At 49.9% G+C, this 26,878-nt stretch overlaps 2 protein-coding genes across 2 annotated transcripts in view; both read right to left on the bottom strand.

The window, feature by feature from the left end:
• Arhgap40 (Rho GTPase activating protein 40) overlaps window positions 1–16,249 on the bottom strand; it is a 37,833-nt gene extending 21,584 nt beyond the window's left edge. The window contains exons 1-2 of the mRNA NM_001145015.1: window positions 16,107–16,249; window positions 1,755–1,951 (exon numbers count right to left, since the gene is read on the bottom strand). Coding sequence (NP_001138487.1) covers window positions 1,755–1,951; window positions 16,107–16,240 — 331 coding nt within the window. The 5' untranslated portion in view covers window positions 16,241–16,249. The remainder of the gene's footprint in view (window positions 1–1,754; window positions 1,952–16,106) is intronic.
• A 4,597-nt stretch (window positions 16,250–20,846) lies between these two features.
• Adig (adipogenin) lies at window positions 20,847–26,433 on the bottom strand. The gene is made up of 3 exons (NM_145635.2): window positions 26,176–26,433; window positions 23,124–23,253; window positions 20,847–21,090 (listed from the first exon to the last, which is right to left on the bottom strand). Exons 1-2 carry the CDS (start codon window positions 26,300–26,302, stop codon window positions 23,138–23,140), a joined length of 243 nt encoding a protein of 80 aa, NP_663610.1. The 5' UTR covers window positions 26,303–26,433; the 3' UTR covers window positions 20,847–21,090; window positions 23,124–23,137.
• Window positions 26,434–26,878: the final 445 nt, after the last annotated feature.

Below are 26,878 nucleotides of genomic sequence, written 5' to 3'. Positions count from 1 at the left end.
ACCTGTAATGAGATCTGATGCCCTCTTCTGGTGTGTCTGAAGACAGCTACAGTATATTCAAAATAATTAATACAAATATGTTGTATCTATATTATCAATATCTTATATATAATAATTAATATAAATGTAAAATAATTAGATAATTTTTTAAAGAAAGAAACCCCTCATTCCTACACTAACTAAAATAGAATGATGATAATGAACTACACACTCTCTAGCCCTAACCCTAACCCCATCTGTCCCGAGCCTACTCAAGTCCTGTGTTTTATTTTGTTGTCTGAAGACACTCCAGCCTTCCAGCCTTCTGACTCCAGTCCATGTTGGGTTTTTGATAGACTTGCTGGCTATCGTATAAGGCGGGCAAGCCCATCTTGTGTATCCCCCTCCTTCCTCACCAGAGATTTGCATTTCTTAGACCCCTGCACCAGAAATCAGCATCAGCCTGTAAAGACCTGAAAATCTCAAATGCCCAATTTGACCAACCAAGGCCGGCGAGGCCGAAGCATGGGCCAAGGGAGAGGGTTTCATGTGGGCAGCACTATCTCGCTCTCTTTACTCCCTCACTTGCCAAACAAGGAAGGATGGGGCATTGGGAACGTGGCCAGTTGTTCCAGATTCCAGCACGCAGACTGAAGTGGGAGGGGCTGGTGACGCCCTGGCCTCGTGGAAAGTGGATGATGGCTGTGTATGAGCAACTGTTACGGTAATGTGGAGGCATGAGAATTGTTACAGCAATGAATAACATCGGCCAGAAGTCCACAGGTTGTCAGTGTAGAGGGAAGCTAGGAAGACCTTTCTGAGTTAAGCAACTGCCTAAGCACAGATCATCTTGTAAGGTGCCTGAACAAAGAATATTCTAGAAAGAGGAGGCATCGAGGACGAAGGCAGGGGTATGCTTTCATGGTCAGAAACGGCAAGGAGGCCTTGTGGGAGAAGAACGTGGTAGAGTGACAGGCCCAGGCCAGTTCTGGAAAGGCTTGTGAGCTAGGGGAAAAGACATCCCACCAAAGATGGAATCTGCGTCTCCTCCCTTAAACTATGAGTGCACATGGGATGATAGAAAACACAGAGCAATGGTGGCTGTCTGTCACGGCTGTCTGGGAGCATCCTCTTCCTCAGGCTTTACTCTTTAAGCCCAGATGTTTAAGTCATGTTGTGAGGAGGCCTGGACCACACACAGAGGCCACGTGGAGGCAGTCTAGACCCCAGGCCACAAGTGTGGATGTGAATCTAGTCCCAGGCATGTGAGTAAGAAGTCCTTTGAGATGACTGAGCCAGATGACCTTGGGCTCATCACTGAAGGAGATCCAGCTGAGAGCCCGGTCATCCCCAGAACAGTGAGACATGTTAACAATGGCTTTTGTCTCAGGGACACGCGGCTGCTGGTACCCTGAGAGACACAGGGAGTTAAGAGTATTGTTTAGAGTGCTTAGAATCTATAGAATGTCAGATCCTCATAGACTGTGGGTTCTCCATTGTATCCCAGTGTCTCACTTGGCCTGGCAGACAAGAGACATTCGATAGATATTTCCTGACTTAGTTCACCAAGTGGGAGACAGACCGATGGGTCTTATAGGATAATCCTTTTTGACAGTGGCAGAGAAAACAGAATGCAGGAATCTCAGTGGAGAGATTACTGCAACAGTCCAAGCAAAGTAGAGTTCCTCTGTGCTCTAGCGCGTGTGTGGGCCCTGACATGCGCTTCCCTTGGAATAAGGCCTGAACATGCAGCTTGCAGGCCCAACTAGTCTCACCTTCTAGGAGCTGGCTTCTGCCTTCACCACAGTCCTCCTTCTTCACTTCCGCCCTCTGTTGGATCCGTTCCACCTCCATCCAGAAGCCATCCATGGACAAACTCTCTGCCCAGGACAGCCGGGAGTGGGAGCAGTCAGCAGGGCGTGGCTTCTGAGGATGCTGTTGCAGATTTGTGGGGCCTGTAGAGAGGCCAGGGCTGTGCAGATAAAAGGAGGGGGGTGGTCAGGGCAGCTCAACTCTTGCTGTGCCAGGCCTAGGTATGTCCTGAGGTTAGTGCAGCCCCAGATACTAGACACTGGCTCTCAGCAAATTGACCTGTGACATTTTTAAAATCCTCCATCACAAGCAATGTTACTAATGCCAAAGACAACTAAAGGGCCAGAGTGCTCCCTTAGCATGGCCAACAGTCCTTGTTTTCTGTGGCGGTCCGTCTCAACTGTCAAGTTGATAAGACCTAGAATCACCCACGAGACTGGCCTCTGCAGCCACAGAGATGGGGATAGGGGTCCTAGTCCCAAACTGTCATGACCCAGACTGTGAAGTTTGGGGACTCCTGCATCCCACCCTTGACCCTCCTTGTCCTTCTACATAATGAATTTGTACTTTGTACAGTCAAGTTACTCCAGAATGACACAGCATTAGGCTCTGGTCTCAGTAAATGACAGCCCAGGATGACCAATAAGCTAGGGTTGATGTCTCTCTGCTCCCATTAGAGCCAGGGGCTTTGGAGACCTTGGTGCTAAAGAGCCCCAAATACTTACCCTGACACCCACCAGCTGTCGGACCTTTAACTGGCCCTATCAGGTGAGAAAGAGAGACAATATCCCCAGGTTCCTCAAATAGGAAGTGAGTATATCTAGAAATTTCTATAACTGTTTGAGTTTATAACTGTATTGATACCAGGCAAGATCCCTCTATGTCTCTGGTCCCTCTAATGAAAACAATAAATGTCTTCAAACTTTGAACTGTCCAAATTAAAAACAAAACAAAAAACTCTAAATGCTCAATTAAAAAAAAATTTATGAAGGCACTGCTTTTTAAAGGCAGGAGAGCTCTGGCCACACAGGAAGAGGATTGGAGATCAGGTCACCAGTGCTGGGTCTATAACCCTGGCACTCAGAAAGCAGAGACAGTGGGTCCCCAGGGACAAACCGGCTAACTAGACTATCCAAGTTAGCAAATTCTGGACTCAAGTGAAAGATCCTGCCTCCTTTTATAAGGTAGAGAGCAACCAAGACGGACACGCACTGTGTCAACCTCTGACCTCCACACACACACAGAGTGCAAAGACATATCCCCACACAAATAAAAACAAACAAACAAAGGCACATGCTATAAAATGGCAAAGGTCAAAAGTAGAAGGAAGGTTGGCTGGGATGAGGCTCAGTTATAGAGTGCTTGCTTGACATGTAAAAGGCTGTAGGTTCAGTCCCCAGCACAGAACACACACACACACAGAAAAGGAGCACAGGCTGGGCAAAGTTGGGTGAGTGTTAACAAAGACAACGATCCCACTACTACTCTCAGACGAGGATGCCTTCTGGGAAGGGGGATCATATTCAGAAAGAACTTACAATGGGGACTCTCATGCCTGTGTCTGCACGGGAACCTAGCAAAATCCAAACCCAGAAACCACCCATGTGAACACGCACCCATAGAAAACCGTGAACCTAGTGACACAGCTGGCCTTTTTTTTTTTTTTTTTTTTTTCGAGACAGGGTTTCTCTGTGTAGCCCTGGCTGTCCTGGAACTCACTCTGTAGACCAGGCTGACCTCAAACTCAGAAATCCACCTGCCTCTGCCTCCCGAGTACTGGGATTAAAGGCGTGCACCACCACAGCCGACCTCTTGTCTAGTCGTTTCCCACTGAGTACCGAATGCTGCAGACAAGGCGTTTAGACAACTGCAACTCACCTTCCTATATTATGGAGGTGAGATCCGGGACCCAAGGTCAACTCCATGGGTGTATGACCATACACCCCACCCAGGGAGAGTGTGCATAGGGAATTTTTATTCCTGGCTTCATGTTCTGCTGGCATCATTCTGGGATTTGATTTGATTTTAGCCATTGTCTCATGTAGCACAGGTCGGTTTCAAATTTACTACATTTTGGAGTAGAGAATGACTCTGAACTTCTGGAGTGTCGGAGTTACAGGTGTGCGCTACGTCATCCAGCTTTCTGCAGTGCTGAGCATCAAACCCAGGACCCTGCGCAGGCTGGATGAGCCCCAATGGAGCTTCCCCTCCAGCTCCACCATCTTGGAATGTCAATCGTTCCTGCATAAAGACCTCCACACTCTGTTTTTACACATGGCTTGTCCTACCTGTACCTCAGCCCAGGCTCCTGCTGTGCCTCGTCCATCACTGAACTCTGGAGCTGTCAACCGGTCCACTCCTAAAGGCACTCAAGTGTGGCAAAGGGTGAGTGTTTCGGGGCCAGGAGGAAGAGTCCAGGGCTGGCCATTTTCTCCCAGCAGAAATATCCTAACTGGAGATCAATTGCCAGTTAAAGATAAAATTGGCTGCTGGGCTAGTTGCGCTTTTCCAGATGGCCAGAGCCAGTTCCTCCCGGGAGTCTGTTTGCATCTCCTGCTGGCACACAGCTCTGCTCTTAGCTGCCTCCAGTAGCACTGAAAACCCCCTGGCAATCATTCGTGTGTTTTCCTGACACTTGGAAAAGTGGAGCGACTAAGCCCAAAGAAGGGCCAGCCTCTGTGCCACCTTTCGCTAGCTAAGTGGAGACAGGACAGTCATCCCATGGTGAATTTCTGGAGAGGTCAGAGAGGGCAAGGGAAAGCATGGGAAGAAAACTATGGTTTCGGAGGTCACACTATGCTGTGTGGCCATGAGTCCCCTTTTAGCAAGAAGCTGCGTGTTTAGCCCGCACACAGAATTTGCTTGGAGCCTCCCAACAAGCCTTGGTTTGATGCCAGCGCCTTGTCGCTGTACGGAGTACACAGGCATGCCAAGCATGGCTGCTTCTGGCGCCCATGCCTGCTTTAAACGTTACTGTGCATGCGCACACACCCAACAGCAGACCCAGCCAAATTTCGAGTTGATATATCAGTCCCATGTAGGGGACACAATTTCCCCCAATGTACAGACAAGCAGTGTACAGACAAGCAGACTTCCAAGAGAGGGAAGGGGAGCCACTTAGACTTATCCAGTAAGCAAGGGACAGAGCCAGAACCTAATACCTTTTGATGTACACACATATGTGCTGTGTACATGATCGTGTGTGGATGTGTGGTGTGAAGTTCTGCCTCGCTCAGTTTCCACATTATTATTTATTATTATTCTTTGGGCTTTTTGTGACAGGGTAGCCCTGTGCATCCGAACTCAGAGATCTGCCTGCCTTCGCCTCCTGAGTCCTGGATTAAAGGTGTGTACCACCATGCCGAGAGTCCACCTTATTGTTTGAAACAGGGTCATCCACTGAGCCTGAAGCTCACTGATCCAGCTAGGTTGGTTGGTCACTGAGCCCCAGGGATCCACCTGGCTCTGTCTGTCCATTACAGATACAGGTTGAACTGGTGCTGGGTGCTGGGGATTGAACGCAGGGTCTCCTTTTGTGGCAAAGGGGATATTCTGAGATATCCCCTGGCTCTTAATAGCTGCATTAGATGGTTTAGGGATCCTGGGTGTCGATGAGGGGATCTGAGTGTGTTGGTTGCCCCATAGCAAAGCTGTTCCTCTGAGTTCCCTGTGGCCCCTTCTTTTTCTCCAATGGACCAGGGGTGGGCAGGGGGCCCTAGAAGTTTTTGGTGGTGGTCCAACTTTACTCTATGTGACGGTGGCTTTGTCTTTCACTCCCTGGCCTGGCTTTTGTAACTGTAAAATGCGGTCATGAAAATGCAGGTGTTGCGTGCTGCAATCTTACCAGCTGACAGGGGCAAAGGCCTCCGCTGATGAGCAGGGCAGAGCTTCAGAAACATGCAAAAAGAGCCCACGGGGGGGAGGGAGAAACTCCTCAGAGGCCAAGGTCATCATGACCCAGGGACCAAGAATGTGGCACAACCCGGTGAGCAGGACCCGATAGAGGTGTGGCCAGGCTCCTTGCCAGAAGCCACCAAGGCTGGAGCAGGGCAGGCAGTGGTAGCCTGGCACATCGGGAATGAGAACCAGGAATCTGCAGGAGCAGTCACAGCAGCAGCTCCATTGTCCTTGCCACAAATGTTAGAGGACATTGACATAAGAAACAGGGTCTTGTCACTAACGTAGCTGGTATGGCTATAGTGTCAGCTGACCCTAACACAGGCCCCCCCACACACAGTGAACTAACATTAGCATTTGCCTGTGCGAGGCTCTGCTCTGAAACCCACAGTGTGGTCCCCGACCTGGCACTGGCAAGTCGCTTGTCTGTAGTGAGGGCCAATCCTTGCATGAGGACTGTTTAACAGCAGCTCTGGCCTCTGTCCAACTGGACACCGAGAGCATCCCTCTGTTGGGACAACCAGATTGTATCAAACGTTGCCCAGGGAACAATCGCACGGCATTGTGAATGGAGACACTTCTCATTCACCCAGGTCAATTCAAGCAGTCCGTACTACTTTCCGTCGCTATTATCCCATTTTGCAGATGAGAAAGCAGAAGTGCAGAACGGGAGGGTAGTTCATCCCAGGTTTCCTGCCAAGCCATGGCAGCCCAGGCATTCTGACCCCTTAGATTCTATATTCTCCAGCACTAGGCAAGTCCCCTGTGCACCTTTCCTGCTAGGCGTGGCTTCTCTTTCATTGGCTGGATACAGCACCTGAATGGAGAGGGACTGACACCCTCCTGCAGTGCCCATTTTGGCTCTATCAGCTGAAATCCCTGTCCCTGTCACACCAGGCACAGGGTCACTGGTCTGTTTGGGAGCCTCCTCCTGTCTCATAATTGCTGTTATGCAATGCTAAGTTGGGGTGTGATGGACTGAGATAGGTACCAGTGGGGCATGCTGAGAGTGCAACAGGCTGTCACAGCCTTTGGCTTTTGGGCAAGCCCAGTAGAGCCTAGGTTAAATTAGCTGACACTTGAACAAGAACAAACAGTTGTAGATTTTAGAAATGACTGGTGGTTGAGTTCGGGATCCTTTGTTATGCGGCAGTAGCTGACTGATACAGTATTCTTCTGAGCAACCAAACAACTCTGCCAAGAGGGGCAGGAGCCTGCATATTCCACTCATATACATTCCTAGATGCCACACACATGCCACCAGCAGTGTGTCCACGTCATGTGTTCCCATTTCCAACACTAATGAGTGACTCACGTTTAAAGAAGGGCAAGAACCAGGCCTCTGAGAGCAGAGACATAGCCACCGATAGTGATCTCAGGACACAGCCATGTGCCCATGTCTGGGGCAGGGAACCTTGGGTACATACCCTTCCATGAGCATATACACAGACGCGCAGTGTCAGGACTCAGCCTAGAACCACGGTATGAATGGCATACCTGTGGAGGCACATCCTTATTACACAATGCATGGTACACAATCTGAACCTTATTGCACCATGCACAACCTGCACATCGGAAATGCTGTACTGCTGTCCATGAGGCCGGGTGCATTGTGGGGAGGGCGTGGGGAATGAGAGGTTGGTTACGAAGGCTGCAAAGGTTCGAGTATCACCTGCCAGCCTCCTCAAAACCCTCTAAGGCAGTAAGCAGCTTTCCTCTTTTTTTTTTTTTTTTTTTCTTTTTTCTTTCTGAGACAGGGTTTCTCTGTGTAGCCCTGGCTGTCCTGGAACTCACTCTGTAGACCAGGCTGGCCTCTAACTCAGAAATCCACCTGCCTCTGCTTCCCAAGTGCTGGAATTAAAGGCGTGTGCCACCACTGCCCAGTGCAGCTTTCCTTTTAAGACAACAATAAAAACAAAAGGTGACTCAGCCAGTGTACTCATTCTTTGAATTATAATGGTGCTCACTGGGCTGAGGATGTAGCTCGAGCAGAATGCTTGCCTAGCCTGTACAAGGCCCTGGCACACATGCACGAATGCACACATGTGCATGCACACACACACACATGCAACACATACATGCAACACACTCATGCACACACATGCATGAATGCACAGACACATGTATACACATGCACACACACACAGCATTCATCTATCTCTGCCTATGTCTTCTATTCTTTCACACTGTAGGTCAGATAGAACCTTCTGTTCTTAAATTGCTCTTGTCGGATACCTTGTCACAAGGGAAAGGGGAGCTACCGTGGCCTGGAATTGTGTTCAGGACACCTAGAGTACAGGAACCCGTTGCCCAACTGTAACTCTGTGAGCTCTCAGTGCACACGGAAGCTGCCAGATGAGCAAGTAGCACTACAGTAGATGTTATTATAAATGAAAACTAGGTGCCAGATTCGAAAGATGCTCTGACTGAAATGTAAAATGACTACCCATTAAAATTTCATATTGGTTACATGCTGAAATATTCTGGAAATACCTGGTGAAAGATGTATCATTAGCCACATTAAGCAGGCCCCACACCCCAAATCTCACCAAAGTCTTCCCTGATATATTGTCTTAATGGCCCAACCAACCCATGGGGCCCTGGGAGTTATGGCTGTCTTTGGGGAAGGAGGTTAGGGAGAACTCTGAGAGGAACTGGAGATGGCCTGTGGGTAACGTGCTTGCAGCACAAGTATGAGAACCTGAGCTTGAGTTCCTAGAACCCAGGAAAAGCCCTGCATGGTGCACACATCTGGAACCCCAGCATTGGATCAGGGGTCATGGAGAGACAGAGCCCAGGGCTTGCTGACCAGAGAAGCCAGCCAGACGGCTAGCTCGTGGTAGAACCCAAGAGAGGAAGACACCTGGCGTTAACTTCCGGTCCTCACACGTGAGCACATCTCTGGCAATCACTCCTAGACATACGAGTGCACACAGGAAACACACGCACATGCAAACACCACACACACACACACACACACACACACACACACACACACACACACACGGGTTTTTTCTGTTTGTTTATTGTTGTTTAAGAAAAAAAAATCTCCATGATTTGTAGGTTTTTCTCTCCAGACAGTGACACCCTTGTCGATGACCAACACTGATGGTTTTGGTGGCTCTTAGGTCTTACAGGGGCCAGCCTTGTACACCCTCTCTACAAAGCAGCCAGAAACCAATATCAAGGTGACAAAGGCACAGGTTGCTTGCCCTAGACTGGCCTGTAACCCTTACCTTGCCGCAAAGGCCTTTGTTGTGGGATTCTTATATTTCACCATTTCCCTGGGGTATTCAAGGACTTAAGAGGCAGGCTGTGAGGGCTGGGAGGTGGCTCAAGGGATAAAGTGCAACTTGAGGACCTGAGTTTGGAGTACCAGCGCCTACCAAAAAAACCAGGTGCAGTACTGTGTGTCTATAATCCCGGCGCTGAGGGTGGGTGGGGGGATGGGAGGATCCCAGAGGCTCGTGGGCTCAGTTAAAATGGTGAGCTTAATCTAGTGAAAGGCGCTGTGCTAAAAACATAAGGCAGAGAGCAATACAAGAAGAAAGCTCAAGTGAAACTCTAGCTCCACACCCAGATGCACAGTCAGGCATACACCTTACACACATGCACATGTGCACACAAACACACACACATACACACATACACACATGCATACACCACACACACACACATGCATATACCCCCCCCCCCCGAAAGAGGCATACTCATACACAAATATACACACGCACATACATACACATGCACACACTACACACAGAGGCATACACATGAGCACATACATATACCACACCCACACAGTAAACAGGTAAATGTAATTAAAATCTCGATGACAGTGCCTTATCTAACTTAGAAAGAGTTTCTAGAATTCAAGAATAAAATATCAATAGACTAGTAAAGGTGACATATTCTACTTCCTTTGGACATGAGGCATCGGTGCTCTCTTTGAAAGGATGCAGAGCCCACAATGATCAGGAAAACGTGCCTTCAAACCGGTGAAATATTTCACCCACCGGAATGACAAGCAGCCAAGGAAGCCCTCATACCTGCCCCAAGTGTGAGTCACGACAAAAACATTCCAGTCTCACGCTCCTCGAGTGGCTGCTGAGGAGTTGGTGGAGTCACGGATGCCTGAGGAAGAGTTTGTAAACAGGGTCCACACTGCAGGCAAGATGAAAATCCCAGGGCAGTGATGGGCAGCACCCAGGGCATGAGGCTTGGGCCTTGGTGCTTCTGCCCAGCTGTGTCCCGCAGTGGAGGTCCCCGAGGATGTTCGTGTGGATGACAACCACTCTCAGCATGGCACAGATTTGAACACCAAAGGACAGGCTTGCAGAAGAGGGAGCTTTCGTAAGGAGGGTGTGGATTCAGAACTCTAAGTCAAACTAACGCTGCAGGAAGCCAGGGGGCCTGGATCTGCTGTTCCCATGGGAACAGGCATCTGCAAGCATGCTCCCTTGGACCACTGATAGCTGAGGTGCATGGCTCACGGCCTGTACATCAGGCACTGTGCCAAGCAGAGACTCCGTTTTACCCTCACAGTGAGCCCATGCAGGCTCTGCTGGTCACAACCATTTAAAGCCAAAGTTCTGAGGTTGAGTCACATCCCTCAGAGGCCCACAGCTGGCATGTGCTGAAGGCGCTGAGATGTAGGCTGAGCCTTGTCACTTCCACTGTGCACGTGTGATTCATTCCGATCTTGTGTCTGCAGACATAGCTGGAGATCAGTTGACACTGACCTTGGTGGCAGAGACCTGAGCTGCAGGTGACTGGAGAATGAGCTGAGGATGTGAAGGGTGATTTGGGTGTCGCCAGCCAGGGTTCCTAGCTATTGCTGATGGAGAGAATCTGACAGTTGCTCCAGGATCTAAATGGGTCTTCCTGGCTCCAGCTTGGAAACTCTGCCAGGGGGGTATGAGAAAAGCTGCTCAAGCTATGGGCATCGATCTTAGAAAGGTAAATGATGGGGCTGGAGATGCAGCTCGGTTGGTAGAAGGCCTGCCTAGAGGGTACTGTCAGATCCTCAACACCACATAAATGGTATATTGCTGTGCACACCTGTAATTCAGTGCTCTGAGGCAGGAGGATTACAATCCAAGGTTATCTTCACCTACATTCTGAGTTTAGGCCAAACTGGATGGCATAAGACACTGTCTCAAAAGACATACATACATAAATACATACACACACACACACACACACACACACACACACACACACTACAAGAACTTTACTTGGATTCAATTAACAAAAACTAAAAAATACAATAACTTACCATCAAGAATGAGCCAGGTTGTGGCACATGCCTTTGATCCAAGTATTCTAGAGGCAGAGACAAGCAGATAGACCTCTGAGTTCAGAACTAGGTCTACAGAGTGAGTTCCAGGATACCCACAGCTACATAGTAAGACCTTGTCTTTGAGAGAGAGAGAGAGAGAGAGAGAGAGAGAGAGAGAGAGAGAGAGAGAGAGAGAGAGAGAGAGAGAATACCAAGAAACAAGGCGGCCAGGGAGATGGTACAGAGGATAGAGGAGCTTGTTGTGCAAGCCTCATGACCTGAGCTTGATTCCTGGGACCCACAGAAAGGTGGAGAGACAGAAGTAACTCCTCAGTTTTCCTTTCAGCCCACATATGCTGTGGTAAATAGTGTGTGGCCTTAGAAAAACAAACAAACAGATCAAAAATGCCCCTAACTTAAACTCAAGTTTAAAACCAAGGATGCCAGGAGCATAAGGAATCAAGTTCATGGCCTCTGAGATGGCCAGGGACACAGCTTGCCTGGAGACCCCCTGAGGACATATTTCAACGTTCTCAAAGTTTATGTCGCCAGGTCAGTGATCCCTGCGGAGGGTGTTTGTCCCAGGGAGAAATCTCCAGAGATACAGCATGAGAGCAGCACCCCAAAACATAAGAGCCAGGAAAAGGCCACTAAACAAGGCACAAGACGAGCAGCCAGGCAGCCGTGGAGAGGCAACATCAGCCTGTCTCCAGTAGCTGCCATCAGGTGGGAAAGGTTGTTCTTCGGTTACATGCAGTTAGAACATGAAAGGATCACATAAATGTCTTAGTTCTATAATGAAGAGCTTCCTGCCATTATGATAAAACCTCTGAGGCCAGGCATGGTGGCGCATGCCTTTAATCCCAGCACTTGGGAGGCAAGGCAGGCGGATTTCTGAGTTCAAGGCCAGCCTGGTCTACAGAGTGAGTTCCAGGACAGCTAGGACTACACAGAGAAACCCTGTCTCGGAAAACAAAAACAAAAACAAAAACAAAAACAAAAAAACAAAAAACCCAACCAACCAAAAAACTTCTGGCAAAAGTGACTTAAGGATGGAAGTCTTTCCTCTGGCTCAGAATGGGAGCCCATGATGGTAGGGAGTCAAGAAGGCACACACTTGGTTACATTGTATCTGTGGCCGGGAAGTGGAGTGATGGATACTTGGGCTCAGCTAGAGTCTTTTTTTTAATTATTATTTTTATATCTATCTATCTATCTATCTATCTATCTATCTATCTATCTATCTATCTATCTATCTATCTATCTATCTTAAGACAGGGTCTCACTATGTAACGCTGACTGACCTGGAACTCTCTATGGACACCAGACTAGCCTGAACTCACAGACATCTCCCTGCCTCTGCACCCGAGTACTGGGGTTGAAGCATATGTGCCCAAGACAGTTTCTTCTTGATGTTGTCCAGGGAATAATGCCTGCCTCCCCTTTAGGGTAGGTCTTCAGCCCTAATCAAGATGGTCCCTCAGAGGAATGTAATCTAAACAACCCCTCATAGTTGTGATGGGGCGTGTCTCCTAGTAAGATCCTGTCAAGGTGATAACATGCACCATCACATAGACATTTTAGATATACATATATGTTACATATATGTATATTTACAAAGCATAACATCCTACAGAAGTGCACTGAGCCATTCTTGGTGACTGTCCTTGTGGGATGGAGGTGGGAAAGACAGGTGAATTATGTTTCTAATATTTTTTTTCACAGTAAACACTGCTTTCTCATGGCAGTCGATATAAGTCAATAAATACAGGTACCCAAAGAGGTCAAAATTACTCAGCACCTCACTGGTCCACAGAGAGCTGAATGAACTGATGACGTAATGGCCAGGACAGCAGAATGCATCCTGCATTTGGGAAATGAAGCCACGGCCACAGATATACAGCACATGCTGTCCCCCCACTGTGAAACTACGGGGGCCTTCTACCTGAGGGCACTGGCTGTCCTTCAGATGCACTGGCTCATGCTATCCCCCAGAAACAGCTTGTGTTTCCCTGGTTTCGGAGCGTTGATGGTCCTCTCTCAAAATCTAGGTGAGAGTCAGCAGATAGTAGAGCACCTTGGCTCAGTTACTGCTCACCAACCATAATGAGTGGCTGCCAGGAACCAAGTCACCACGTGGCCGCGACCAGTGAGATGGCTCAGCCAGTAAAGACACTTGACACCAACTTGACAGCCTGGGTTCCAACTCTAGGTCTCCCATGGTGGGAGGAAAGAGCCAGCTCATGCAAACTGTCCTCTAATAACCCACACACACGCAAACTGTCCTCTGATAACCTCCCCCCCACACACACACACACAAGTAAGTGTAATGTAAATATTTGCTAGTTACCACATGGGAAATGGAATTTTCCTTGCAATTTTGTGTAGCTAACAGAAAATATATTTCTACGGGGGAGTGGAAAGAGATCCTGCCAATGCCACCTTGCTCAGATAGGACTTTAAGGTGCCTCCCAAGACCAACACTGTAATGTTGCACAGTTTTTAAGATTCTACGCCTTGGCCCGTTCACTCTTTAGGATGTCCTACCAGACGGACCGCTGACTTTTGCCACACCCCAATGCAAACCTTTCTGCCTTCCTCACAGACTACCCATGTGGTCTTCCACCTCCCTGCCCACCTGGAACTTCACAAACCAGCAGTGATATTTAAGTCATCAAATGACTATTTCCCCATCAGATCTGAGGGGCCATCCCTGGACTGCCACAGTCAGACACACGGGTGAGGGGAGCCGTTCCGAATGGAGCGTGACCTGAAGGTTGTGGCCTCGCTAGAATTTTCTGGATAAATAAATGACTCACTGAATGCCTGGTGAAAGGAATAGTCTCCGTGGTGGGACACTTAACATGGTGACTGTGGATGGTATGTAATGCTTAGCCTAGAGGGGACACAGCCACACCATCCCAGGAAAGTTGGTTTTCAGCTGGGGAACAGTGAAGCCCATTCTCAACAGAGAATCTGCTGTTTAATGTTCATGGTGGGAGCTCACTGTAAAGTACCTTATACTTAATATCATTTTGATGAACAAAACTGTTCAGTATATTGTACATTGGAGAACATGTTTTCAGTGGTAATTTAATTTGTTTTATTTGTGTGAATATATGTGTGTATCTATGTATGGGTGTGTGAGTGTCTGTGTATGGGTATGTGTGTGTGTATGGGTGAGTATATGTATGTGTGTATGTTTATGTATGTGTGTGTGTGTATGTGTATGTGTGTGTGTGTGTATGGATGAGTATGTGTGTGTGTGTATAGGTGTGTGAGCATCTGTGTATGGGTATATGTATTGTGTGTATGTGTGTGTGTGTGTGTGTGTGTGTGTGTGTGCATCTGTGTATGGGTATATGTATTGTGTGTATGTGTGTCTGTGTATGTGTGTGTGGGGGGGTGTGTGAGTGTCTGTGTATGGGTATATGTGTGTGTGTGTATGTGTATGTGTATGGTATGGTGTGTGCATGGGTGTAAATGGATGTGCTCACCCGGGCAGGTCAAAAGTGGCCCTTTGCATTAGCTTCTGCCTCTAATTCTTAAGACAGTGTCTCTTGCTGGACCTGTGGTTCTCAGTGTCTCTGGCTGGCTGGCTGGCTGGCGAGCTGGAGAGATCTACCTGGCTCCACACAGCCCCTGCACACACCACGGCACCTGGCTTTTACCTGTGTGCTTTGGATCTGAACAGAGGTCCTCCTGTCTGCACAGCAAGCACTTCACCCACTAAGCCATCTCCTGGGCCCCTTCACTGGGATTGTCTTAAAAAACTAACAATGCTGGCATGGTGACCTTGGCACCGGCGAGGCCAATGCAGAAGAAAGGTCTCCCAAAAACAGTACAAATAAAACTTAAGACAAGGCTTACATAACCCTGTCGTTTGGAAAGCCGCTGTTCCAAAAGTGAGCACGCCGCTTTTGTTCCCTTCGTATTGTTGTAAGTAAACAAAGGGGAGCTATGAAATTTCACATGCTTAAAGGATCACTCACTGGTTCATCCAGCCACAGCCACTGAGCACATTCAGTGGCCAGACGTTCTCACAGATGGATTAGTATTAATAGACTTAGGGGATTAAGGCAGGGGTGGGAGTAAGAAGAGCCACCTTAGTAGACAGGTTGCTAGGTAGGTTGATAGAGATTATCGATAGGTCGATAGAGGGATGGGCAGACGGACGGACTCCATAGATGGAGTGATAGGTAATGGATGGCTAGTGATGTAGTTGTAGATTAGAACAATGGGATGAATGTATAGATGGAATGAATGTAAAGATACATAGAATAATGGAGGCCCCTCAAAGATGTCTGCATTTAATCCCCAGAATTTGTGACTCTGCTCTGGGTGTTCTGGCTGTGATTGTTTGGGTCCTCAAGATGAGGGAGAGCCCGGACCATCTGAGTGGGTCCAAGGCTATTACTGATGTCACCCTGTTAGTGGCAGAGGCAGGCAGGAGAGGCAATGGGGATGGAAGGGTAGGTCATAGCCAAGAGTCAGAGGTGCTCAGTGGTGGCATTGCATATGGGGAGGCTAAGAGCCAAGCAACATATGGGCCCTTAGCATCTGGGAAAGGAAGCCTCGTCCCCTGAGAGCCTGGTAGTGGAGAAAGAGTCCTTGGTTTGGGGAATCTCAGCACACTGGATTCGAAGATAGTAACTGTTGTTTGATGACTCCGAACAGCAGTATCAGGAAGCCAACACATCTGACAGACTGACCAGGGCAAAGTGGACAGACAAACAGGTTTCACCTGTTGAGCCCATTTCCCTCTGATGGGACAGAGCCCCCACAGTTCCCCCACAGGCACTCAAGGAATATGTTTTGTGGCACAAAGGTTTATCCGTATGAGTACCACTCCCTGCCAGTTGCCCCATCTGAGAGTTCCAACCCCGCTTCCTGAATCTCTTCCTGGGGAAGGACCACATCCAGTCTCCAGGGGCTCAAGCCGAAATGTGTGTGGCAGGAGCCGTAATTATCCATCTAAGAGTGGATTTGCCCAAGCTAGTCCCCAGCATCACTTAGAATTGTTAAGAATCAGGATCAGCCTAAAGGTACTCTCGCCTCACAGAACTGTTGTGAAGTGGCACCTGTTCCTCACACACAGCAGATCCAGTCCTCCCTCCACCACCCTGGACACCAGTACCTGCAGCCCAGGTGGGCCCATCGCCCCGGCTGCCTGGAGATGCGGGCTCGTGGGATCCGGGGACAGGGTGAGGTCAGGGGCAGCAGGGCCAGCCCTTCCATCTTGGCAGCAGGGAGAAGGGACGGCTCTGTCATGGACAGGCACACACAGCTCCTATTGCTGCCTCTGGGACTGAATGAATCACAGTGAGAGTCGGAGGAAGGTGGCAGGGCCTGTGGCACACCCTTCCAAGACACCCCCATATTGAGGTGAGGCTGAGTCAGCCAGAACCGCCCACAGGCAGGTATGTGTGAGCACAGACTTCCTGGCCCTTAGCCAAAACAGAAATAACACAAAAAAGCAGCAGACGTGAAGTAAGCATGTTACACATGCCTATAATCCAGAAGTTAGAAGGTAGCGAAAGAAGGTTGTGAGTTCAAGACCAGCCTGGGCTGGAGAGGTGGCTCAGCAGTTAAGAGCACTGGCTGTTCTTCCAGAGGACTGAACTTCAATTCCCCCGGCACCTGCATGGCAGCTCATAACCATCTGTAACTCCGGTCCCAGGAGATTCAAATGTCCTCTTCTGGCCCATGTGGGCTTTATATGCATATGGTACAGAAATATATGCAGGCAAAATAGCCATACACATTTTTTTTAATCTAAAAGAAAAAGAAAGATTAAAACACCAATCAACCAGCCAAACACACTTGCACCAGACATAAAACATGCTATTGGGGTGGGCACTCTCATCTCCCACAGCCTTCCCAGTTTCAAAACCAAACCAAAAGGAACAAATAAAGCTAGTGACTGGTGGTGACCCAGGCCTTCACCTTGGCTTAGTCCCTTCCCATAAGCCTCTGGGAGCTGTAGTCCTACATATGGAAAAAAGGGACCACAGGAGCTCTAACTTGCAGGTAGTCCTTGCTGGCTCAGTCAGACCATGCAGATGATCAGCTGACCATCTTCCCAACACTCCATCCTCAGAAGGAGACAAAAGAACCACCTTCCAGGAACGGAGAGGAGATGGGAGTCCCACTGCTGCCGAGGCTCCTCCCTGTGTATAAAGTGAATCTGCATGGAGGGCATGCTTGAGGCTGGCACATGATGAGGGTTCAATGGAGCTTTGTGTGAGAAACACAGTAGGTGCTCAGTGAAGGATGGACGCATAGGTGGGTGGGCAGGAAGTGGGTGGATGGACACACATGTGGACAGACGGATGGATGGATGGACAGTCAGATGGATGAAGAATGAGGGGTGGGATGAGAAAATGGCTGAATAAGGGGCCAGAGAGACACAGCACCTGTTCTTCCGTGGGCTGGAGTTGCAGTTCCCAAGGCTCACACTGATTGGACCACTACCACCTTCAACTCCAGTTCCAGGGAATCCAATGCCCTCTTCTGGCCAGCTTGGGCATCTGCACATGCATGATGTACATATGTATACACACACACACACACACACACACACACACACACACACACACACACCTTAAGAAAATGGCTGCCGGGCGTGGTGGCACACGCCTTTAATCCCAGCACTCGGGAGGCAGAGGCAGGCGGATTTCTGAGTTCGAGGCCAGCCTCGGCTACAAAGTGAGTTCCAGGACAGCCAGGGCTATACAGAGAAACCCTGTTTTGAAAAACCAAAAAAAAAAAAAAAAAAGAAAATGGCTGAGTGAGAGGGATAACTAGGAGGACCTTTAAGTGAGAGGATGGGCGGACAGACGGACGGGTGAGGGGAGACTGTCTGGGGCGGGGGCGGGGGAGAATGGGACACAGCAAGCCCCAGTGAAGTTATAAATCAGCGAGCCACTGGGGAAGAGTGAGTGGACGCAGAAGTGAACGCCAACTGAGGAAGCTCGGGCCGACTCAATGACTAACCTAGAACCACAACGCCAGCTGCCAGGAGAAAGCAAGAGTGAGCGCTCAGCCCGGATCCTGTACCAGAGGCTTTGAGCCTCTGGCAGGAAGCGCTCCCTCCCAGCTTCCTGGACAGTTGTGTGTCTTCAGCCTGGAGGTGGGAGTGTGCTCCACCTGGGCACCCCTGGCAACATTCCTCAGCCCCATGGCCCTGTTGCTGGAGTATCGGCCAAGCCGGCTAGGTCACAGTGGTGACTCAGACCCGTGGGCCCTGCACCTGGCAGCCTGCCAACACCTCCCTAGGCAACCTGAGCTCTGGACATGCCTCTTCCTACTGAATTTATTCTGTGGCCCTCACACTAGGAGGTCCCAGAGACCTTGTTCTGGGCTCAGAATCTATTCCATATCTCTGTGCCCACCACACAGTACCTTAGGACAATGCTGTTCCACTCTGTACAGTATGCTGGTGCCTCATCTGGAGGGCCACTCTCAGCTTTCCCACTAAGCTCTGTGACTTCTGGCAAATGCCTTAACTGCTCTGGTTCACAGCTCTCTCATTTAAATGAAAGCATTGCGTGTTCTGCGAGTTGGTGGTACGAACTCAGAGCAATCCACAGCAAGCACTTTAATTGCCCCTGGCCTACATGAGACACAACACCCCTTGTTTCCAGGGGCCTGACTTTTTTTAAAATTTAATTTAATTTTATTTTATTTCTATATGAGTTCTCTGTGTGAATATATGGTGTGTGACAGAAGAGGGCATTGGATCCCATTACACATGGTTGTGAGCCACCATGTGGTTGCTGGGAATTGAACTCAGGACCTTTGGAAGAACAGCCAGTGCTCTTAACCACTGACCCATCTCTCAAAAAAATCTGATGCTTTTTTTTTTTTAATGAAAGTGTATAGGTCACTTGCAATGTGCCAACCAAGCTCTGCCCCCAGAGCACTGCAGATATTAAAGTCCTAACCCCCAGGATATGAGGATGTGACTGTATGTGGACACAGGGTGTTGGCAAAGGAAATCAAACAAAAATGAGCCAATTAGAGCAGACTCCAGGTCAACATAAGCAAGATCCTGGTACAGAGGTAAGTCTGGGGAAGTCAGCATACAGACAGACATCCAGGGATACTGTGTGAAGACAGGTTTGATGGTATTGTCTCAGGCCAAGAAAGAGTCACAGCCACCAGATGATGGGGAGTCCAGGGGTGACTCTGACACACAGCCTTCAGCCTGGGGAGCACTAAGCTCACACTGGCAGCACGTTCTGTCACCCAGAGATTCTGCCTGCTCCTGCTCAAGGCCCCTCCCTGATCTTGTTCCCTGCAGGATGGCTCCCTAGAGGGACTGTGATGGCTCTGCAGATCAGGACATAAGGCTCAAAGCAATGGTAGAGGGAGAAGGAGGTGGGGCAGGCGCTGAGGGGTGGGAGTCCCCAGCCTGTAACCCAAAGTTCAGAGTGGATAGTCAGGGGCATGACTGTCGGTGTGACAAGGAGTGTGGGACACTGTGAGAGACCTGGATGGTATCAGAAGGACCCAGGCACCCACATTATGATGGTGGCTATCTTCAACATCTGACTGGGTGTGACCCAGGGACATAGGCTGCATCAGAGGTCCAGTCATGTCTTCTCCCACCAGTCCAAGGAGGTACAGAAGGGCCTGCCTGCTCCTGCTTCCCCTCAGGGTCCATCCCACATACTTCCAGACAGGTTGGGACAATGATCTGGGGACTGGACAGCATGCCCAGGATTGTGGGGAAGCTGGCCTTTGACCTCTGAGCTGCTGCTGGGGTTGCTTGTAATGGGGTTTATGGAGAAGCCTCCAGGCAAAGCCAGGGGCCAGCCCTGGCCGTGCTGAATGGGAACCATTACCAAAGGAAGCTTAGCCTCATCACGCAGATAAAAGCCCACGTAGAGCTTTGTGTGTGTGCATGTGAGTGTGCATGTGTGTGAGAACATGGGGGGGGTGTTGAGTTGATGTGTGTGCCTGTGTGTTGGGGAATGTGTAGAGGCTAGAGAAACATGGCATTCTCATGCACCCTTGGTGCCACCGTCCGTGCAAAGACTTGGGGACTTCTGTAAGCTGGACTGTGGGATTGTATCATACACACCAGCATGCTCGGAATCTTCTACAATATTTTCACATAGGGGCAGGCTTATGGGTGAAGTACAGGTATAGTCATTGCATCCTATGATGGAGGAGAGAAGAAGCCCAGGGCGTTCAGCAACATCAGCTGGCTTCAGATCCCAAAGGGCCGTGTTACAATGGATGAAGAGCTGAGACTCCAGCCAGGAGCACAGGGAGCCACAGATTGGGTTTTTTTTTTTTTTTTTTTTAGGGAAATGGGGGAGGGGTGTTCTGATGGGTGCAGTGGGTGAGTCACTCTGACAAGACAGAAGGAACAGTATAATGGTCACAGGTTATCAAGTCAGGCTCTGTCTTCTCCCTGGGAGAACTTCAGTCTTTGTGGTGTCCAGCAGGGGGAGGGACAAAGTGATATCAGATGGTACCTAGGAGGCCTGTCCCCTCTCATGGACCATCTTCCAGTTGCCTTGGGGTAACCAGAAGGGCTGCAGGAGACTTTGGTAATTCTCCAAGGCCCAGGACCTTAAAATGCAGCCAGGCACAGTGACACACCTTTAATCCCAGCACCCTGGAGGCAGAGGCAGACAGATCTCTGTGAGTTTGAGGCCAATCTGGTCTACGTGGCAAGTTCCAGGCCAGAGCTACTTCGAGACACCTGTCTTAGTGTGTGTGTGGGGGTGCAGACATTCACACTATAGTCTAATCAAGGATCAAGCCTGTGGTGTGACGTTGAAAACTCAGAGTGCTTGCCTCTGCCAGCAGACACGAGGCTGGGACAGTCCAGAGAGTGCCATGCCGAATGAATGGACATCGGAAGCTCTGTAGGGGCACAAGAGCACCCCCATTTCTTTAATAGGTATCCAACACACCCTGTGAGTTGACTGGCCAACTGGCCCCCATAAGCCGCTTGGGCCTGGCTCTTCCAGGTTCCGGGTCATCTGTGGTGATGGAGAAGGGATGGTTTGGCAAGAGGCTTGGCAGGTCTGACAACGGGAGATCCCAGGGAAGGCCATCGGTCACCAGTGTTCTCCCTCCATCCACTTAGGCCCAGATGGTACCTAGTAAACAAGCCATAAACACATGGGACTTGGGTTGGAGATGAAGTCAGAATGGAGGATAAGAGATGAGGAGCAATGGTGGGGTCGAGAAGAGCTCTCTCTGAAGATGGGCAGGGTCCTTTGGTTCGGGATGTGACTTGGTGGTACAGAACTCGCCTAGTACGCTTGAGACTCTGGGTTCAAACCCTAGCACTACCAAGACAACAAAATAAATAAATAAGTACACACAACCATAGCAGAGTCATATCAGACAGAGAGGTTTCTCTGGGGCCTTGTGTGATTTCAACGGTCAAGAAGCCTCCCCTTCCTTGTCCACGAACTTGAGCACATGAGCACACAGGAGTTTTTCCAGGGAAATGTCTCACTTGGCAAGGCTATGACCCAGAAAGGTTAAGCAAGGACTCTTAAGCTCAGGGAGGGTTCAGGGAGCCCCCCACCCCTTCTCAGTCCCACCTCCTCCCTCCAAGTGAAAGCATAGTGCTTGACCATGCTACACAACAAGGAGAACAGAGGGAAGATGTGGGCCCAGCGGAGGTGGCGATGGGTCGCCAGGACCTGTTGCCATGGCTGGATGTGAAGGAGCCCTGGAGGCTGAGCCCTAAGGTGGTGGCTGGAGCAGGGACGAAAGAAGTGGGGATGGGGCCATCGGGCTTTGCTTTGTGGGGCGACTGTGGGACATGGAGAGCTTAAACGGGGAGATGACAGAGCTCAGAGGAAGATGAGAGTGACAACATGCATTTGGGGGCCGCTGGCTGGAGGCGACATGAGCCCAGTGGCATGGCTGCCAAGGCCCTGGATCCCTCTGGATGAGACCCCAAGTTTTCACATATCCATGGAGGTGAGAACACCTCATCCCAGCTTTCACGGTGAGTGTGTGAGAAGGAGATGCATATTCCAGGACCACCAACCACACGGGTGATGACTGGCATCGTAGGCTTTGGCCAATGTGTGTGCAACTCCCCCACTGTGTGGTGGGAAGGGATTTGGGTGTTTGGATCCCCCCATTATCTAGGTTTCTGGAAGGTGGTAATTAGCCACAGCAAAGGAAAGTAGTGCAGAGTCAAGGGGGCACTGTGATATCCAATATTGGGGGAACCCCTGACAAAGTGACACTTGTGCGAGTCATGGGAGGGAAGAAGGGGAATCCAACAGCTGTGTGAGGGAGGAAGCTTCTAGCAGAGGGAAGAAGCAATGCAAAGGCCCTGAGGTGACACGAGGTGAGGAAGGGCTGGGGCTTTGTAAGGAAACTCCTCCTGGCTGAGGTGACAGTTCTCCACACACCAGGCAGGCAGCTGCCCACCAGGGGCCAACGTAGGAGCAAGGAAATTGTGAGTGTGTATTGTCAGGAGCACAACCATATAAAGGACCCCAATGCCACAGAGCCACAGGAGTGCACCCACCGGGTGTAGGGCTCAAAGGGATGGCAGGCAAAGTCTTCCTTTAGTGTGCAGAAAATGTCCACTATAGCTTTCGTCCTCCAGATTGCTATGGCCTGAAGATTACTCCCTCACAGAGACCACACTTATGAGTTTAGCTAAACCTTCCTCTTTGTCCAACTGAATATCATAGTTCCTGCTTCCCCATCCAGCTGTACACCATGGCCCCTGTCTCCTCATCCAGCTGTACACCATGGCCTCTGCCTCCTCCTACAGCTGTACACCATGGCCCCTGCCTCCTTGTCCAGCTGTAGACCATGGCCACTCCCCCTGCAACACCCCTCACCCCCCCGGTCCAGCCGTAGACCATGGCTCCTGCCTCCTTATTCAACTGTACACAATAAACATGTTCCAAAAACCCAGATCATCCCATCCAAGCTTGTCTATGTCCATGTGTCTGTCCTTTCTTCACACCTTTGCCACCCCAGTCAGGTCAAGTCCCTGAAGTCATGGAGATCATAGCAGGACAGTCAGTTCTTCAGTAAAGCCAAGGCCCAGGGTGTCCACACAGCAAGACAGCCTGCTCCAAGGGTCAGCTGCTGAGGCTCTGTGCAGGCCCGGGGTCTTACAGCTGCCCATTCCTATGGAAGGCCTTACCTGGTAGAGCAGGATCACCAGTGGAGTCCGTCCTCCTCACCAGGAAATGTCTCCTCACAGCCACACTCAGATGGTCTTTTGCTCCAGGGCTCCCAGTTGAAGCACAAATCTGAATCATCTTCCTTTGACTCTGTGGAGACCAGAGACAGAGCTTCTGGGGTGGGAACAGCCTGTAGTGCTCTGCAGCTCCAGAGGAGACATGTGCCAAGCCTGGGGTCCATGTGGCCCTGTATGAGACCTGAAGCTGGGGCAGGAGGTTAGCTCTGAGACTTTATGGTCTTGGATGGAGAACAAGGAGGGACCTAGAAATAAGATTCTCTCGGAGACAGTGACCATATCCACGTACTAAAAACAGAAGGACTCAGGAGGTGTGCAGATGTCCCACTGTCGCAGTGTGAATGGGAAATGCCCTGCACAGGATCATGGGAACTCTTGCTCCACAGCTAGTGGAAGTCTGTAGAAACTGCAGGAATCAGAGCCTCTAGAGGGAGTGGAGAGAGGGGGACCACCTGGAGGCTTTACCAGCCTCCTCCTCTTTCCTGTTCTCTGCATCCTGATGTGATGAGGTTGGCACCCAGGCTCTGCCACACCCTCCCCATCATGGTCTCTGCTTAAACCAGGAGCCCAAAATGAAGCCTTTCTTCCCTAGCTGGCTTTTGTCTGTTTTTTTGTTTGTTTGTGTTTTTTTTTGTTTGTTTTTGTTTTTTTGTCGTGGTCACAAGATTGGTAATTAATGTACCTGCTGCACTGGGCATTGTCCAGGGAAAACACCCAGTTCCTGACCTGCCCATCGTTCATCTTCTAGACTGCTCATTACTAATATCTGTGCTTTCTACTGCTTGGTGGTGAACACACGCACGTGTGGATGCAGGAATTCCTGAAAGCACACACGTCTATCAGGAGAGGCCTGGATGACTCAAGCACCCTTCATGTCACAGAAGACCTGGTCCAGCCACTCAGGGGCACACCTGAAGCTGAGGAATGACTGACGTCTCTTTGTGTCTTTCAGCTTGCAGGCTGAGTTAGCAGACAACGATGCCAGCGTGCGGCCCACCACCTCCGAATGGTCCCGGAAGAGCAAAGGGCTTATTTCAAAGGTGGAGGTAAGATGTCCTCTCCAGAGAGGCCACCCAAAGCCACTCCTATCCTCCCTCCCATGGTGACACCACCACCACCAACTCAGCCAACACTGATTGAGCCTACAGGTGCCTACTGTGTGCCATGTGCTCAGGTCCTTGTGTTCCTGCATCAAGAGCTCTAGACCTGGCAACGTGTTTTCAGTCTAAGAGATGTGGTGTGTGTGTGTGTGTGTGTGTGTGTGTGTGTGTGTGTGTGTGTGTGTTGGGGTTTGTGATTACCTTCTCTTGTAGTAAGGAAACTGAGGCTCAGGTAGCCCCACCCTAAAGCCACAAGCCAATAGATGTAACACGAGGATTTGACGTTTGTGCTGATAACCCTTCATAGGCTGTGACCTTGGGCAGGTGGTTTCTCCTTTCCAAGCCTCAGTTTCCCCACCTGGGCAATTAGGATTGTTTCACAGGGTTATCCTCAGGATTGGAGGGAGGTAGCATGCGACCCATACTCAGTATAACTTCTATGTGTTCAGAAGGGGTTAACTTCACTATAAACAAGGAGGCAGAAGGATGCTGGGGATACAGAGGGTTTTGGTTTTGAGAGTCTCATGTATCCCAGACCTCAAATTTGCTATGTAGCTAAGAATGACCTGACCCCCCTCATCTTTACCTCCTGAGTGCTGGGATTACACACATGCACTACCATGCCTGGTTTATGCAGCGTTGTAGGAACCCATGGCTTCCTACACGCTGAGCCGGAGATAGCTCCCACAGCCAGCACACAGGCATTTGAACCCCCTCGCTGACAGGTCTAAATGCCTGGGCTGGGCCCCAAGGGAGGGCTCTAACTCACCTGGAAAGTGACTTGAATGAGCTGAAAAACATGTTTTTCAGAAACCTAAGGCCCTTCGAGGCTCCTGCCAGGAAAGAGTAACGAGACCATTTAGCAGCCCACACACTGCAGATCAAGAGGCAGGCCATTGCAGGCTGCTGCTCATGTTGCTTCAGTAACTTGTGACCAGAGCTGGCAGCACGCTGGGTACACTGTTGCCCAGTCAGCCCTAAGGTCACAGAGCCAAGAAGCTGAGAAAGAAAAGCCTCTGGGTTAAGGGGGGTGTTTATGGAGACAGAATGCCCCTCACTATAACCCACCCCACCTGCCCCTAGCCCAGTTAATGGCCAAGTTTGTCTGGGCCTTTTAGCTCAGTGGTTCTCAATTCTCCTAATGCTACAACTGTAATTTTGCTACTGTTATGAACCGGAATGTAAATATCTGATAACGACCCCTGTGAAAGGTCTGGAGCCACAGGTTGAGAGCCACTGCTTTAGCTGCTCCTGCCACTCTGCTGACATTAGGCTCCTTGTCAACCACCTTCCATGATCTCGTGTCCCAGAGAAGGCCGGCTCGTCTCTAAGTTTGGTATGGCCAAAAACCAGGATAGTATATGAGTGATCCGCAAAACAGCAAAGGCTGTTGTGCTCTGCACAAAAGCACACAGGGAAGGGTGTAAGTGAGGCTGAGAGGCAGCCCGGGCTCTGTGGGTGTCTTTTGCACAGAAAGAGGCAGCTTTTCCTAATTCAGCAGGCCTGCCTATGCACTAGCAGGGGCCCAGAGGGGCTGTGGACAGACACAAGCATCAAACAAGAGAATCTATCAGGATTAAGAAACCTCCACCTGCCAGCATGATGGTGCACACCTTTAATCCCAGCTCTCAGGAGGCAGAGGCAGGGGGATCTGAGTTCAAGACCCTATATAGTGAGTTCCAGGACAGTCAGGGCTATTTGGTAAGATAATATCTCAAAAAAAAAAAAAAAGCAAACAAAATGGAAAGAAGGAAGGAATAAAAGAACCCCTTTCCTACAGTTGAGCTGCATTTAAAATACTGTGCATCCTCCCTTCTGTAATTGTTTCAGAGAACTTTATTCTGATTAGGCCCCTGCCCAGCTCCAAAATTAGAATCCAGCCTGAACCAGCTCACCTTGACTAAGTAAGAAATGCAACCAGACGATCGTCAAGAACAGCAGCAAAGCCACGGGCAGGCAGAGCCAGAAAACCAGGAAAGAGAGTGTGAGGTCGCTCACCAGAGGCACCAGAGGGTACTTCATCGCATACCTGGGGCCCTGCGGGGCCACCTGGATTCAGCGGGAGGGCTGCTCCTGAAGACCTGTCAGCTTGGCAGGATCTACTTTGAGTCCAATTGTGACTTAGTTACGGAGAGTGTGATGTAACAAGGAAGTCACAGTGTCCTCAGGCAGAGAGAGCCTACAGGGGAGGAAGCTGAGTGGGGCTGGCTGAAAGACACTCTGGCTTGGAAAGGCCCAAGCTTCCAAGAAGGATAGCCAGGGCTGGCCTGACCCAGGAGTCACTGGGCTCATGGGAGCCTTTGACCTTCTTATGAAAGAAAATGGAGTAATTCTAAAACCAGGAAAAACAGACAGGACAAATATCAGCCCGTATAAGGCACTTTCGTACTCATGGTTACACTGTGGCCAGGAACCAGCCAAGTCCCTGGGTCTTCCCTCCCAGTAGCACATACCTATATGTCACCAAGCTCATGGGACAGAGGACTACAGGGAGCTCAGGGCTGGAAAGGAAGGGGCTGTATAGCCCCAGCAATAGTTGTTTTGCTGGAAAGACAGGTCCAGCATTGCCAGCCTTCACAACAGTGCAAGTCTGGCTGT

Source organism: Mus musculus, chromosome 2 (genome assembly GCF_000001635.26).
Source record: "Mus musculus strain C57BL/6J chromosome 2, GRCm38.p6 C57BL/6J".
NCBI lineage: Eukaryota > Metazoa > Chordata > Mammalia > Rodentia > Muridae > Mus > Mus musculus.
This window is presented reverse-complemented; position numbering and strand designations above follow the sequence as displayed.